Here is an 11,503-nt window from a genome sequence, read left to right as displayed (position 1 = left end):
AGTTCAGTGGTTAAAAAAATAAATACTTTTGGCCATGGGGCCTTAGGTTAGCAAAAGGAAATTTAATTTGGAATCACTGGAACAACAAATGGTTTCTTCAACTTGTTTTATTAGAATGTCTGATTGTGTAATCAAAGAACTACCAAGAACATGCATAAAAATGCTGTACAGTTTATGCTTAACAGCTACACGACACCTGCAGACACTGGATCCAAAGCTTGGATGGCAAGGTAGCAAGCGGAAAACTGGAGGTGGGCTGGGACGGCACCTGCATTGACTGCCAGTTTTCCCAGCCAACAGACCTGGTCTCCATAGCTGTGATCCCGTTCAACTGTACAAGTTTCAACTCTATGCAAAGGCAAAGGCCTCTGCACTCAATCCGAGTCACTGTCTGTCTCAGCTTCTTTCACATCCACACTGAATTTGTATTCCTGGTCACATCCCATGTAAGCATCACTCATGAAGTACAAAGTGTAGTTGTGGGCACCAGTGGCCGGGGCCACGAAGTCAAGCTTCACCTAGAGAGAGCAGGCAGGAATCAGGGTGAGCAGGACACAGAGAGAGTGCTCCCGCCTGCCTGTCTATCTCAGAACCATTGCTGGGCCAGTGGACACTCACCTTGGCCTTCTGCTGCAGGGTCAGCCTCTTGATGGAGATGAGGCTATTGGACTTGGCATCTCCAATCACCACCCACCAGCCCTCTTCACGTTTCTGCAGTGACCAAAAGCCAAGAATTTCAGCACATAAAAGTTGACAGCTATGCAATACTTACAACAATAAAGACTTTAAAAAATAAAGTGAAACTTGACAGCCATGAGACCATGAGAATGGTTACGAAAGTAGGAAAACAAAAACCAGATAGAAAACTTTCTAAAATTTCCTCATGAAATATAATTTGATCAAACAGTTCATTTGCCCTGGCCGGCTTGGCTCAGTGGATAGAGCATCAGCCTGCGGACTGAAGGGTACCAGGTTCGATTCCAGCCAAGGACCTGGGCTGCGGGCTCGTTCCCTAGTGGGGGGTGTGCAGGAGGCAGCCAATCAATGATTCTCTCTCATCATTGATGTTTCTATCTCTCCTTCTCCCTTCTTCTCTGAAATCAATAAAGAAATATATTAAAAACACACACACACACACACACACAAAACTGAGTTCATTTGAGATACCTTGTAACAGTTTCAAAATCTAAGTAGCAAATGGACTCATTTTTTTTGGTTCTGGCCCTTCTCCATTCAGTACTTGCCCCTGCATCCAAGATTCCAGTGTCAGAGATCAAGACTCTCTGGCCTGGCAGCTTTGAGCCCTTCAGACACCCCTTTAAGGCACATGTGCCAGACTGACTGACACATAAATGGGGAGAGGAGCCTGCCGCAGAGAGCATCTATCAAGACACCTGCTGCCACTCCACTGTGAGAAAGCGCAAGAATTCCAGATCCCAGCATCATTCCTCAGAACATATTAAACCAGTTTGTAAAATTGAACTTAGTATATCTAGTTTCTGCTTTTAATCTTTAAAAGCATATCCTGCCCTGACGGGTTTGGCGCAGTGGATTAGAGCATCAGCCTGCGGACTGAGGGGTCCCAGGTTCGATTCCGGTCAAGGGCATGTACCTTGGTTGCGGGCACATCCTCATTAGGGGGTGTGCAGAAGGCAGCTGATTGATGTTTCTCTCTCATCAATGTTTCTAACTCTCTGCCCCTCTCCCTTCCTCTCTATAAAAAATCCTAGCCTAGGGTCCTGGGTTCAATTCTGGTCAAGGGCACATGCCCAGGTTGTGGGCTTGATCCCTCCTAGTAGGGGGCGTGCGGGAGGCAGCCAATCAATGATTCTTTCTCATCATTGATGTTTCTGTCTCTCCCTCTCACTTCCTCTCTGAAATCAATTAAAACAAAAACAAACACACATCCTGGAACCATTTAATTTAAGGTTAAAGACAAATATGTTTTAACAATCACAGATTGGCAAGACTGTTCAACTGGTATTTTTAACAACGACCAGTCATCTTAACTGTCTTAAGGCAAAAAAACATCAACAGCCCTAGCGATCTGGCTCAGTGGATAGAGCACTGGCCTACAGACTGAAGGGTCCCAGGTTCCATTCCAGTTAAGGGCACATATCATGGTTGGGGCGTGTGCAGGAGATAACCAATCAATATGTCCCTCTCACATCGATGTTTCTGTCTCTCCCCCTCCCTTAAAAAAAAAAGCAATGTCCCCATTCTCAGTATATGCTTCATGACTTCATTATTACTCTAAACGTCTCTCCCCAGTGACAGTGCACCCTTGTACTCTGACTCTACCAGTGGACAAACGGCCTCTAGCAGACATCTGGAAAAGCCAGCTACCAGGACATACCTGTGGGAAGAGAGGTGCAATCACGGGACCTGTGACTTCCTCCTCTCGCTCCAGCTGTACCAGCACCACAACCGGCCCACCACTGGTGGGGAGAAAAGCAGGGTAGCACATCAGCACCAGGATAGTGGAATCACAGCACATCAGCAGGAACCCCAGGGCAGGGCACCTGGCCCTCTGACTCACCTGCGGATGCCGTCCTTATCCACCACCTCGTAAGAGAGCTCAATATTAGGGTAGCGGTTGCAGAAGCGGGCCACGTCTGCCATCTGGCCGTCAGACAGCTGAAGCAGCGCATTTCGCTCTTCATCCTCCATCTCCATGATGTCGAAAACACTCTCCACTCCCTGCAGTGGGCATCCAGAGGTCGGGAAGAGAGAACACTTGCTAACAACAAATGAAACGGCTCCAAGTGGCTGCTAATTCCCATCCTACCCTATCAGACACCTACAGACACGGCTTCACACAGAGCACAGCCGCATGCGTCAGGCTCTCTAGCATCTCAGTGTATAGCACCTTCAGAGAAACCAGACAGAACTAGAAGTCTCCCCTCCTGTGACTCACCGCCTCACCCCAAGTCCAGGACACTCAGCTCTCAGTCTCACCTTGTCTGTGCAGCGTTTGATGTGCTCTGAGGTGAAGTGTGGCAACTGCTTCAGGTATGAGTCCTTGGACCACATGGCTTGGGTGACCATCTGGGCCAGTTCCATGGCTGCCAGAGCAGGACTGAGCCACCCATTGCTGGAGAGGACATCTACACAGGCCTGGATGAGCCGGATCGCCTGCATGGGGAAGAAGCACGAGAGCAGGTAGGGTTGAAACTGCTACTTCACAGTTGAAACTGCCTCCCGACCACACCCACACGGCACTGACTCTACCTTGCTAAGGATCTCCTCGGTATCCGACTGCAGCTCAGCACTCAGCTGCATGCGGGACAGGTGCGCCTGCAGGAGCAGGTTCGTCTTGACATGTGGGTCATTAAACTTAGGGTTGTTCAGCTTGTGTGGGACCTTCTGAGCCAACTGGAAAGCACAAGAAAAATAGCCAGTGATGAACAAACGACCCAGCCTGAGACCAGCTCTCAGGCCCAAGGCACCATCCATCCCAGGCTCACAATCCCTCAAAACTCAGAGGGTGGCGGTGGAGGTGGGTGACGGGGTGTGGTGGGATTTTCCTGTGTTGACAGATCTGTGTGCTCTGGCCACATGGGCCCTTCTCCTGAAGCCAAGGTGTCCTCACCTGCCGCAGGAGGTTGTCCTCATGGTGCCGGATGGGAATGTTCTCGTACTCAGCCGCATTGGAGATGATCTCGATGAGCCCTCGCACCTTGGTCTTGGCATTCAGGGACATGCTGAAGAGCTCTGACAGACACAGATTTGGGAGGAGTCAGAAGCAGCAGAAAGGAGCAGGGAAGAGAGTTCACTGCCTGGGCACTTCTGCCCTGGCCTGCAGTACGTCCCTCTAACAGACTCTGGCACTAGAAGCCTGTTATCTCCTCTCGGGGAGCTGCACCCCTTCGGAGCGGGGCTCCCCACAGACAGACAGCAGCTTTCCCGGCCCCTCACCTATGGTTGTGTAGTTGATGTAATAGTAGGCGGCGATCATGCCCAGGTTCAAAGGTGCCACATCCATCTCGTCCTCTATGCTGATGCACTTGGACTGCTCCAGGTCACTCAGGGTCTGCTCCACCAGCTCTGACAAGTGGTCAGACAGGTGGCGGTGGGAGATGCCTGTGAAGGAGAGTGGTTGGTGAGGAGTTGCAGGGAGACGGCCAGCAAGGGCTGAGAAAACCACAGGAGGACAGTGTGCTCCAAGGTGTGCTGACCCTGCAGGTTGTAGTAGTTGGGGTTCTGCGTCATGCGGCGGTACAGAAAGGTCCAGGTGAGGTAGTCCACGGCGTCCTGCTTGTTCTCAATGGTCTTGGTGACAATCTCAGCGTTGAAATGGTCATGCATGCAGTGGTCCAGGTGAGACTCCACTGGCAAGGGCTCGTATAAGAACTTCTTGAAGAAATCCTGTGGGTGGGGAGGGGAGATAATACTAGTCAATGACACCCTGGTCACAAAGAAGAGATGGACCTTGTGGGACAGACACAGCCAACAACAAAATGGAGGAAAACAGCTGCAAACTAAGTCTGCACAGGAATGTTTGCCTGTTCCCACTGGCATCAGCAGTTACTCTCACAACAACGGGACAGGGATACACAGAGTTGTGCAAGCTGAGCAGCACAGGAGGAAGAGGAAGATGGAACCAGCCGGACGAAGACCAAGGACACAAGAGCTCCAAAAACAAAAGGCTACACAATTCCTTGGGGCTGAAAGGCTTATAGCAAAGCAAGGTGGGCAGTAACAAGCGGCCGACAGAAAGAATGGAGTAACCAGAACCTCCGTGAGAAGAGGAAAGCCTGTGCTCAGAGGCCAGGACTGACCTTTTTGGAGCCCTGGCACATGATGACACAGCGCCCCTCGTCATCCTGCAGAGGTCGGTTGGCATGCCCCACCATCTGAAGCACGTCATAGATGGGGTAGTCCACGTACCTGGTGAGAGAGGGACAGAGGCAGCGTGCATCAACACAGGGACCTCACAGGAGGCGGTCCCTCCCCGACGTCAGACTAAAATGCCAACATGGGGAGACCTGGGCACATCACAGCAAACGCTGGGTCTATGACTTTCTGTGCTGAGTTGTGACTTTTTTGCTCAGGGTTCTTGATTCAAAGCTACAAACCCATTAATGGCAAAAGCAAAATAATTTTCTAATGAAAAGATCACATGTGTAAGTCAAGCTGCCCAAACTTAACAGCTGTGTATTTCATAAGTTATCAAGTCACCTGACTTAAGTCCAAACCTACAAGTAGGTTCAGTCATTAAAAGTAAACCTCATTTCAAAAGCAATCTGCACTTTGGGAAATATTATTACCGAGTTAAATTATTTGAGCTTTTCTGAGAAAAAGCAAATCTTCTACTTCTTATCACCCCAAGAGTATGTGACCTGGACCAAGTCACTTTCCCAACCTACAGAACAACAGGTTTAACTACATAATCCCTAAGGTTCCTTCTGGCTAAAACTCTCTGGTTCTCCTCTTTTTCTTTTTTAAGAAAGATATAACAACTGTTTAATACACTAATGACTACAATCATGTTTCAAATAGATGCTATAAAGCTGTGTTGTATCACGGTCCCTGGTTCTCCTCTTACTGCAACCCGGGAGGATGACTGTAAGAGCCAATGTGAGCCCATGTTCTGAGACTGAAAACTCTCCCCAAAACCGGGCTGAACTGGAATTCAGCTGGCTGTCGACGGCCCCAACACCTTTCCTCCATAACAGTTAGTTCCTGGATTTGCAGGTGCCCTGTCCATTTTGCAAAAGGCTCCCCTAGCGCAGAGCATAGTGGGACTCACGCGTGAATCTTGCCATTGTAGTACTGGGTGTCCATGATGATCACCAGGTGGGCGGCCACGCTCATGCCCCAGCAGAGACTCCGAGAAGCGACCACCACCTGGATGGCCCCTGCGCAGAGGGGAGGAGAAGACTGAGTGCAGGGCTCCCTAGCTGAGGCAGGGGTTTACCTGGTTTCAGAAACCAGAGCAAAGCTTGCTGGGAACAAGATCTGACATGACTAAGAAGGCACATGCAGTACTACAGGAGGTGGCTCCTGACAGCGTCACCTGCTTGGGGGACTATCCTAGAGGCAAGGAAGAACCCTGAAACAAGACTCCCAGCCCAGGGAAAGCTAGGCTTAGACGCCTGCTTAACTGGCCCTGCTCACTGGGCAGTGCCAACTCAACCATGAGCTGGCTCAGTCTATGGCAGCAAAACTTGAGTGTGCCCCAAACCAGACAGACTCAAGGCTTCAATCTGATAAGAAGCGATTCTGGCAGGACCATCTCCCCTGAAGTTCCACCACTGCCAAAATGGTAATACCATTTACGCATCTCTGAGGTCTAACGACCTTGCTAAGTCTGACGTCCACAGGAAACCAGGTCTAGAAACCAGATTCTGAAATGATACAGCCTGTGTCTCCTTGTTGTCTCTCTAGTAAGTAGGGATAGCATCTGTCCCACCGATGCGACAAGGTTATTGGGGGAATTGAATGCGATATCAGGTTCAATAAACAGTGTAGTACTTTGAAAATGACTAGTGTGCTGCAGGGAACTAGCACCCACACCCTGGAGTTGAAAGCAGACCAGCGTGGCCTGATTGGTTTGGTGGTTGACCATTGACCTATGAAACAAGAGGTCACAGTTTGATTCCCGGTCAGGGCACATGCCCGGGTTGTAGGCTTGATCCCCAGTGGCAGGTAGAGGAGGGCCTGCAGGAGGCAGCCGATCAATGATTCTCTCATCATTGATGCTTCTCTCTCCTCCTCCTCCTTTCTCTCTGAAATGATTAAAAAAATAATAAAAAAAAGAAAAGAAAGCAGACCACCTACACATCCTGGCAACAATACTCTCACGCTGAGCCACCAGGCTTCTCACCTGAGCTGAAGAGCTGCTCCACCAGGCGCCGCTCCATGGGGCTGAGCCCCTCGTGTAGGTAACCCACACCATTCAACAGCGTCTCCCTGAGCGTGTTGTTGCTCAACTTCTCCAGGTACGGGATCAGGTCCTTCTCAGTGCAGTGCAAGAACCTAGGCGGCATCAACACTGGCTCAGTTCGAGAGGTTCCAGCCCCACAAACACCCTCCACTGTGCAGTCACCCGGCCCCTAGCCAGAGGGGGGCTAATCCCACCCTCATAAACGGACCGCCCCTTCAGAGTGGGCCAACCTCCCATGACCCAACCTCCCTTGGCCCCACCCACAGAAGCCAGGCCAGACAAGAGGAAGTGGACAGAGCCCAGTCCTGCCCACCTCTGCCGCTGGATGTCCGCTGCACACGTGCTGAGGATGTCGATTGCAGTGAGGCGGGTCTGCTTGCGGGACGGCACAAAAACGATGACAGGCTTCTTGGGCGAGTGCTTGGTGATTGCATGGTACACGGGCTTGGCCATGGACAGCAGGCGAGTCTGTGTGTGGCTGATGTTAAAGCCCTAGGGACCAAGGAAAAGAGACAGAGGTTACAAGACCTGGTACTCTGCACAGGCGGCCACGAGGAACAGGAAGAGCGGGTCCTACCTGGATGTGCAGCTCCAAGGGCACAGGGCGCACGTTCGGGTGGAAGTTGAAAGTGGACGTGGCACTGCACCCCAGCCAGTGGGCCACATCCTTAGCATTTGAGAGCGAGGAGCTAAGTGCCACAATGCGAATGGGCCGCTCAATCTGGGAGGAGATATAGCGCATCCGGGAGCAGATCACTTCCAAAACAGGCTGGGAGAGAGGACAGAGGGAGGAGGAGTCGCCACAGGCCCAGGTGCCACCCTCAGCCCTGAGTTCCCCTTAATGCAGCCCACTGCCCTCAAAATGATGTCTTAGTTCAGTGATGGCGAACCTATGACACGTGTCAGAGGTGACATGCGAACTCATTTTTTTGGTTGGTTTTTCTTTGTTAAATGGCATTTAAATATACAAAATACATATTAAAAATATAAATCTTTTACTATGTTTGCAAATATCAAAAAATTTCTACATGTGACACAGCACCAGAGTTAAGTTAGGGTTTTTCAAAATGCTGACACGCCAAGCTCAAAGGTTCGCCATCACTGTCCTAGTTCCTCCTCTGATTAGGGCTCCCACCTCTTCCACAGCAGCTAATCTCCACTAAGATTGCCACAAGAAGTTCACACCATTCCTTTGAAATAAGGTGACAAGAAGAGTCCTTCTGGGAAAAGTCCTAGTCCCTGACCTCAGATTCAAACATGAGGCCCAATGCTAAGGCCATTTGGCCAGTGGCAGCCCCCTCTGTGCTGCAAGGTCAGGCCATACCCCATTCTCGCCCCCGATGAGGTGGACCTCGTCCACCACGAAGAGGTTGATGTTCTGGACGTTCTTGCGCTGCTTCCAGCGCCGAGAGAGGATGTCCCACTTCTCAGGGGTACTGATGATGATGTTGCCTTTGCCCAGAAGCTTGAGATCTGTGCTGGTCTCGCCCGTCAGAAGCACCACCTTCTTGCTGAGCCGGTCCTGGAACTTCTCGTACCAGTCCATGTACACCTGGCAGGCAGGAAGAGGGGGCCAGAAAGTGTGAGGCCCGGCCGGGCAACAGTTCCTTTATTATGAGAAAAATCTGAGGAGTCAAAGGGAGAGACGTGCTGCTCTGTAGCTCCTGAGCGACTTTACAACCCACACCAATTTAAGCAATGGGACGCTCCTCTTCAGATCAGACTGAAGAAATGACCAACAAAAAGCAAATGGCCCTGCCCCAAATAACCCTACAGACTTCGGGCCTTAAAGAAGCTTGACCTGGACTCACAGATGGAGACAGCCTCTGGGAAAGCACGGAGGTGGCGGCCCATTGCTTACCTGCTCTGCCAGCGCCTCCATGGGGGTGATGTAGACACAGCGCCCCTCGGAGCTCTGCAGCAGCATGCGCAGGATGGCGAACTCCGCACAGATGGTCTTCCCGCTGCCAGTGGGTGCTCCCACAAACACGTTGTCATCACTGTTGTACACTGTGTTAAACACTGCAAACCAACAGAGCAGCACCGTGAAACCCAGGAGGAGATGCAGAGCGCTCATCAGAGTCAGCAGGAGCACTGCGGGGCGACGGGGTGCAGCCCCTCCCCACAGTCGGGCTGCCTGTCAGTCCCCTCATGGGTCTCCCTCCCACAGAGAAGGAAGGGGAGGGGGTCAAGATCAAGAGTTCCAGTCCCATGCCCAGCCAGTGTGGCTCAGTGGTTGAGCATCCACCCATGAATCAGGAAGTCCCCATTCGATTCCCGGTCAGGGCACATGCCCGAGTAGCAGGCTCCATCCGTGTGTGGGGCATGCAGGAGGCAGCTAATCAATGATTCTCTCTCATTATTGATGTTTCTATCTCTCTCTCCCTCTCCCTTCCTCTCTGAAATCAGTAAAAATTTAAAAAGTAAAAAGAGTTCTGGTCCCAGGGAGACTTGCAGGACAAAAGCAGAAGCAAAGCAGGCCGAGTCTCTGCCTTAAGCTGGTCGTCTCAGAGCCCAGACGCAGAGCAAAAGGGCACTGGCTACCTTTCTCTACCTCTGGTGCTCCACATCTCCTAAAAACAGTCTCATGTGGAAAGAAGGAAACAGCCAAACCCCAGCATCGAGGCTGGGTGGACATCCAAGTCCTGTTTATTAGCTCATTCAACTGGGCAGCTCTCTGCCTCAGTTTCCCGATCTGTCAAATAGGACACTGACAGTAATATCTCACATAGCAAATCCCTCATAGTGTTAGTGGGAGGAATAAAAATGTCCATGATGCCCTCAGAACGCAGGCGTGTTCTGTAGACGCCTGGTGTACAAAACGATAAGGGGAAGGCCTGTCAACACTGGACAACGGCCAATACTTGAGTGTCAGGGGCAGGCAGTCCCGAGCCTGAGAAATGACAATGCACCATGACTGATGAGACCCTGCCGCACCACCCTTCTCAGTGAGACATGCAAAGCAGCAAAGCAAACCTAGCCATCAAGGGTTTAGAGGGGGAGGGAGACGGGTGTGCTCCTTCAGCCGGCGCTGATGGGCTGCCACGCCAGCCAAGACCTGAGCACACTGCCCTTCTGGCCCAGGTAACATCTCTCTCGGTGGCCTTGCTAGGCCTCCAGGGGAACCAACACACCTACCTTGGGTCTGGATGGGGTTGAAGAAAGGAAATTTATCTTGATAAAGGCTCTCGAAGGCGCTATTTCTCAAGGCAGACACAGGCAAGGGCTGCAGGTCCAGAAGTTCAGTGGGAGGTGGGTATTTCTCTGGCAGGATCAGGTGTCGGAAGGAGACCGGAAGCTGGGTCTCACAAGCTGCCAGGAGAAAAAGCAGGCAGTCCTCTTCACCTAACGGCTCCAGATCCCCTCTGGACACCCTGAAACCCCAGGCAGCATGTGCTCTCCCCCAACCAGCTCATTCCTACAATCGCCTGGAAGGGCCTGTCCCTAGGGGGCTATGCAGAGGAGACACTCACAGAGCCAGCGGTCAGACACCACGCGGATGAAGTACTGAGGGGGCAGTGGTTCAAAGACAGGCACAAAGAATGTAATGAGGTGCTCATCTTGGGCATACTTGGCCTTGAGTAGAAAATACTCATGGTGCAGTATCACCTCACTGTCCACATCCTCCACCAGAATCCAGAATGCCTCGGATGAACCATGGACCTGAAAGCATGCACAAGCAGATGGAGCATGAGCAGCACCTCCAAGCCAGCTCTCCTCAGATCACGCTGAAGCCAGTCCCTCCGCCAAGCGAGAGCTTACCTTTTCATCCCACTGGAAGTCCGGCGTGATGGTCAGCTCCACCTTCAGGGTGGAGCGCGTGATGGGCTGCAGGTGCACCGACAGCTCCAACTTGGGGAACAGGTGGACGTATTTGTGGATGGTCTTGCCCATCTTCGGCATGCGGATGAGCTCCCCTGTGAGGACACAGAGGGCACAGGGGTTACAGCCCAGCCCACCAAACGTGGGCCACCAGGAAGGAGCAGATTCTACTCCAGTGTGGCAGGCTGTTCCCTTCACTCTCAGTGGAGCCCAAAGGAGTCAAAGGCCAAGACCAGGGGTGGGCCCAGTGCTTGAATGGGCCACGAGAGGTGACCGGGACATTAGGCACAAGGCCTAGGACCTGGAAAGCATGAAGGCTTAGAAAGACATCTGGGCTGTAAACCAGGCAGGCGACAGTTTCCCACACACCTATCTCATTATGATTCAGGTCATACAGACGCTCAAAGGGGAAGTTTTTCTTCTCAATCTTCTTCACTACTTCCTCAGGGAGTTTGCGGAACTGACGCAGCGGACACATGGACTGCCACCTACCCAGGAAGGAAACAAACTATTTAACCCCTTGTGCAGGGCCTGTAACAAACTGCCCTCATCGTGGCTCCCGATAGTTTAGCTGTGACCACACAAGACACAGCTGTTAAACACATTAGAAACCGTGCCAGATGTGGGACCTGAGAGCCAACCCTCACCACCACCCTGTGCCCACTCCCCGGCTCCACCCCTCAAGGTCTTCTCTCTTCTCAGCTTCCCCAGGGGCATGTCCCATTTCGTGCTTCAGGACCAGAGGTCATGTGAACTCCCACCACTCTCAGCCTGGGGAGCCCAACATGGGAC

General features: G+C 51.8%; 1 protein-coding gene across 1 annotated transcript in view; it reads right to left on the bottom strand.

Moving 5' to 3' along the window:
* Positions 1–91: 91 nt before the first annotated feature.
* SNRNP200 (small nuclear ribonucleoprotein U5 subunit 200) overlaps positions 92–11,503 on the bottom strand; it is a 33,405-nt gene continuing 21,993 nt past the window's right edge. The window contains exons 26-45 of the mRNA XM_081101390.1: positions 11,081–11,199; positions 10,652–10,806; positions 10,363–10,552; positions 10,028–10,201; positions 8,751–8,911; positions 8,214–8,441; positions 7,467–7,658; positions 7,203–7,381; positions 6,830–6,981; positions 5,753–5,861; positions 4,782–4,890; positions 4,179–4,368; positions 3,919–4,083; positions 3,593–3,714; positions 3,232–3,375; positions 2,959–3,135; positions 2,540–2,700; positions 2,357–2,438; positions 619–711; positions 92–518 (exon numbers count right to left, since the gene is read on the bottom strand). Coding sequence (XP_080957516.1) covers positions 375–518; positions 619–711; positions 2,357–2,438; positions 2,540–2,700; positions 2,959–3,135; positions 3,232–3,375; positions 3,593–3,714; positions 3,919–4,083; positions 4,179–4,368; positions 4,782–4,890; positions 5,753–5,861; positions 6,830–6,981; positions 7,203–7,381; positions 7,467–7,658; positions 8,214–8,441; positions 8,751–8,911; positions 10,028–10,201; positions 10,363–10,552; positions 10,652–10,806; positions 11,081–11,199 — 3,046 coding nt within the window. The 3' untranslated portion in view covers positions 92–374. The remainder of the gene's footprint in view (positions 519–618; positions 712–2,356; positions 2,439–2,539; positions 2,701–2,958; positions 3,136–3,231; positions 3,376–3,592; positions 3,715–3,918; positions 4,084–4,178; positions 4,369–4,781; positions 4,891–5,752; positions 5,862–6,829; positions 6,982–7,202; positions 7,382–7,466; positions 7,659–8,213; positions 8,442–8,750; positions 8,912–10,027; positions 10,202–10,362; positions 10,553–10,651; positions 10,807–11,080; positions 11,200–11,503) is intronic.

The sequence above is a fragment of the Myotis nattereri genome (genome assembly GCF_964212035.1).
Source record: "Myotis nattereri genome assembly, chromosome: 10".
Classification (NCBI taxonomy): domain Eukaryota; kingdom Metazoa; phylum Chordata; class Mammalia; order Chiroptera; family Vespertilionidae; genus Myotis; species Myotis nattereri.
This window is presented reverse-complemented; position numbering and strand designations above follow the sequence as displayed.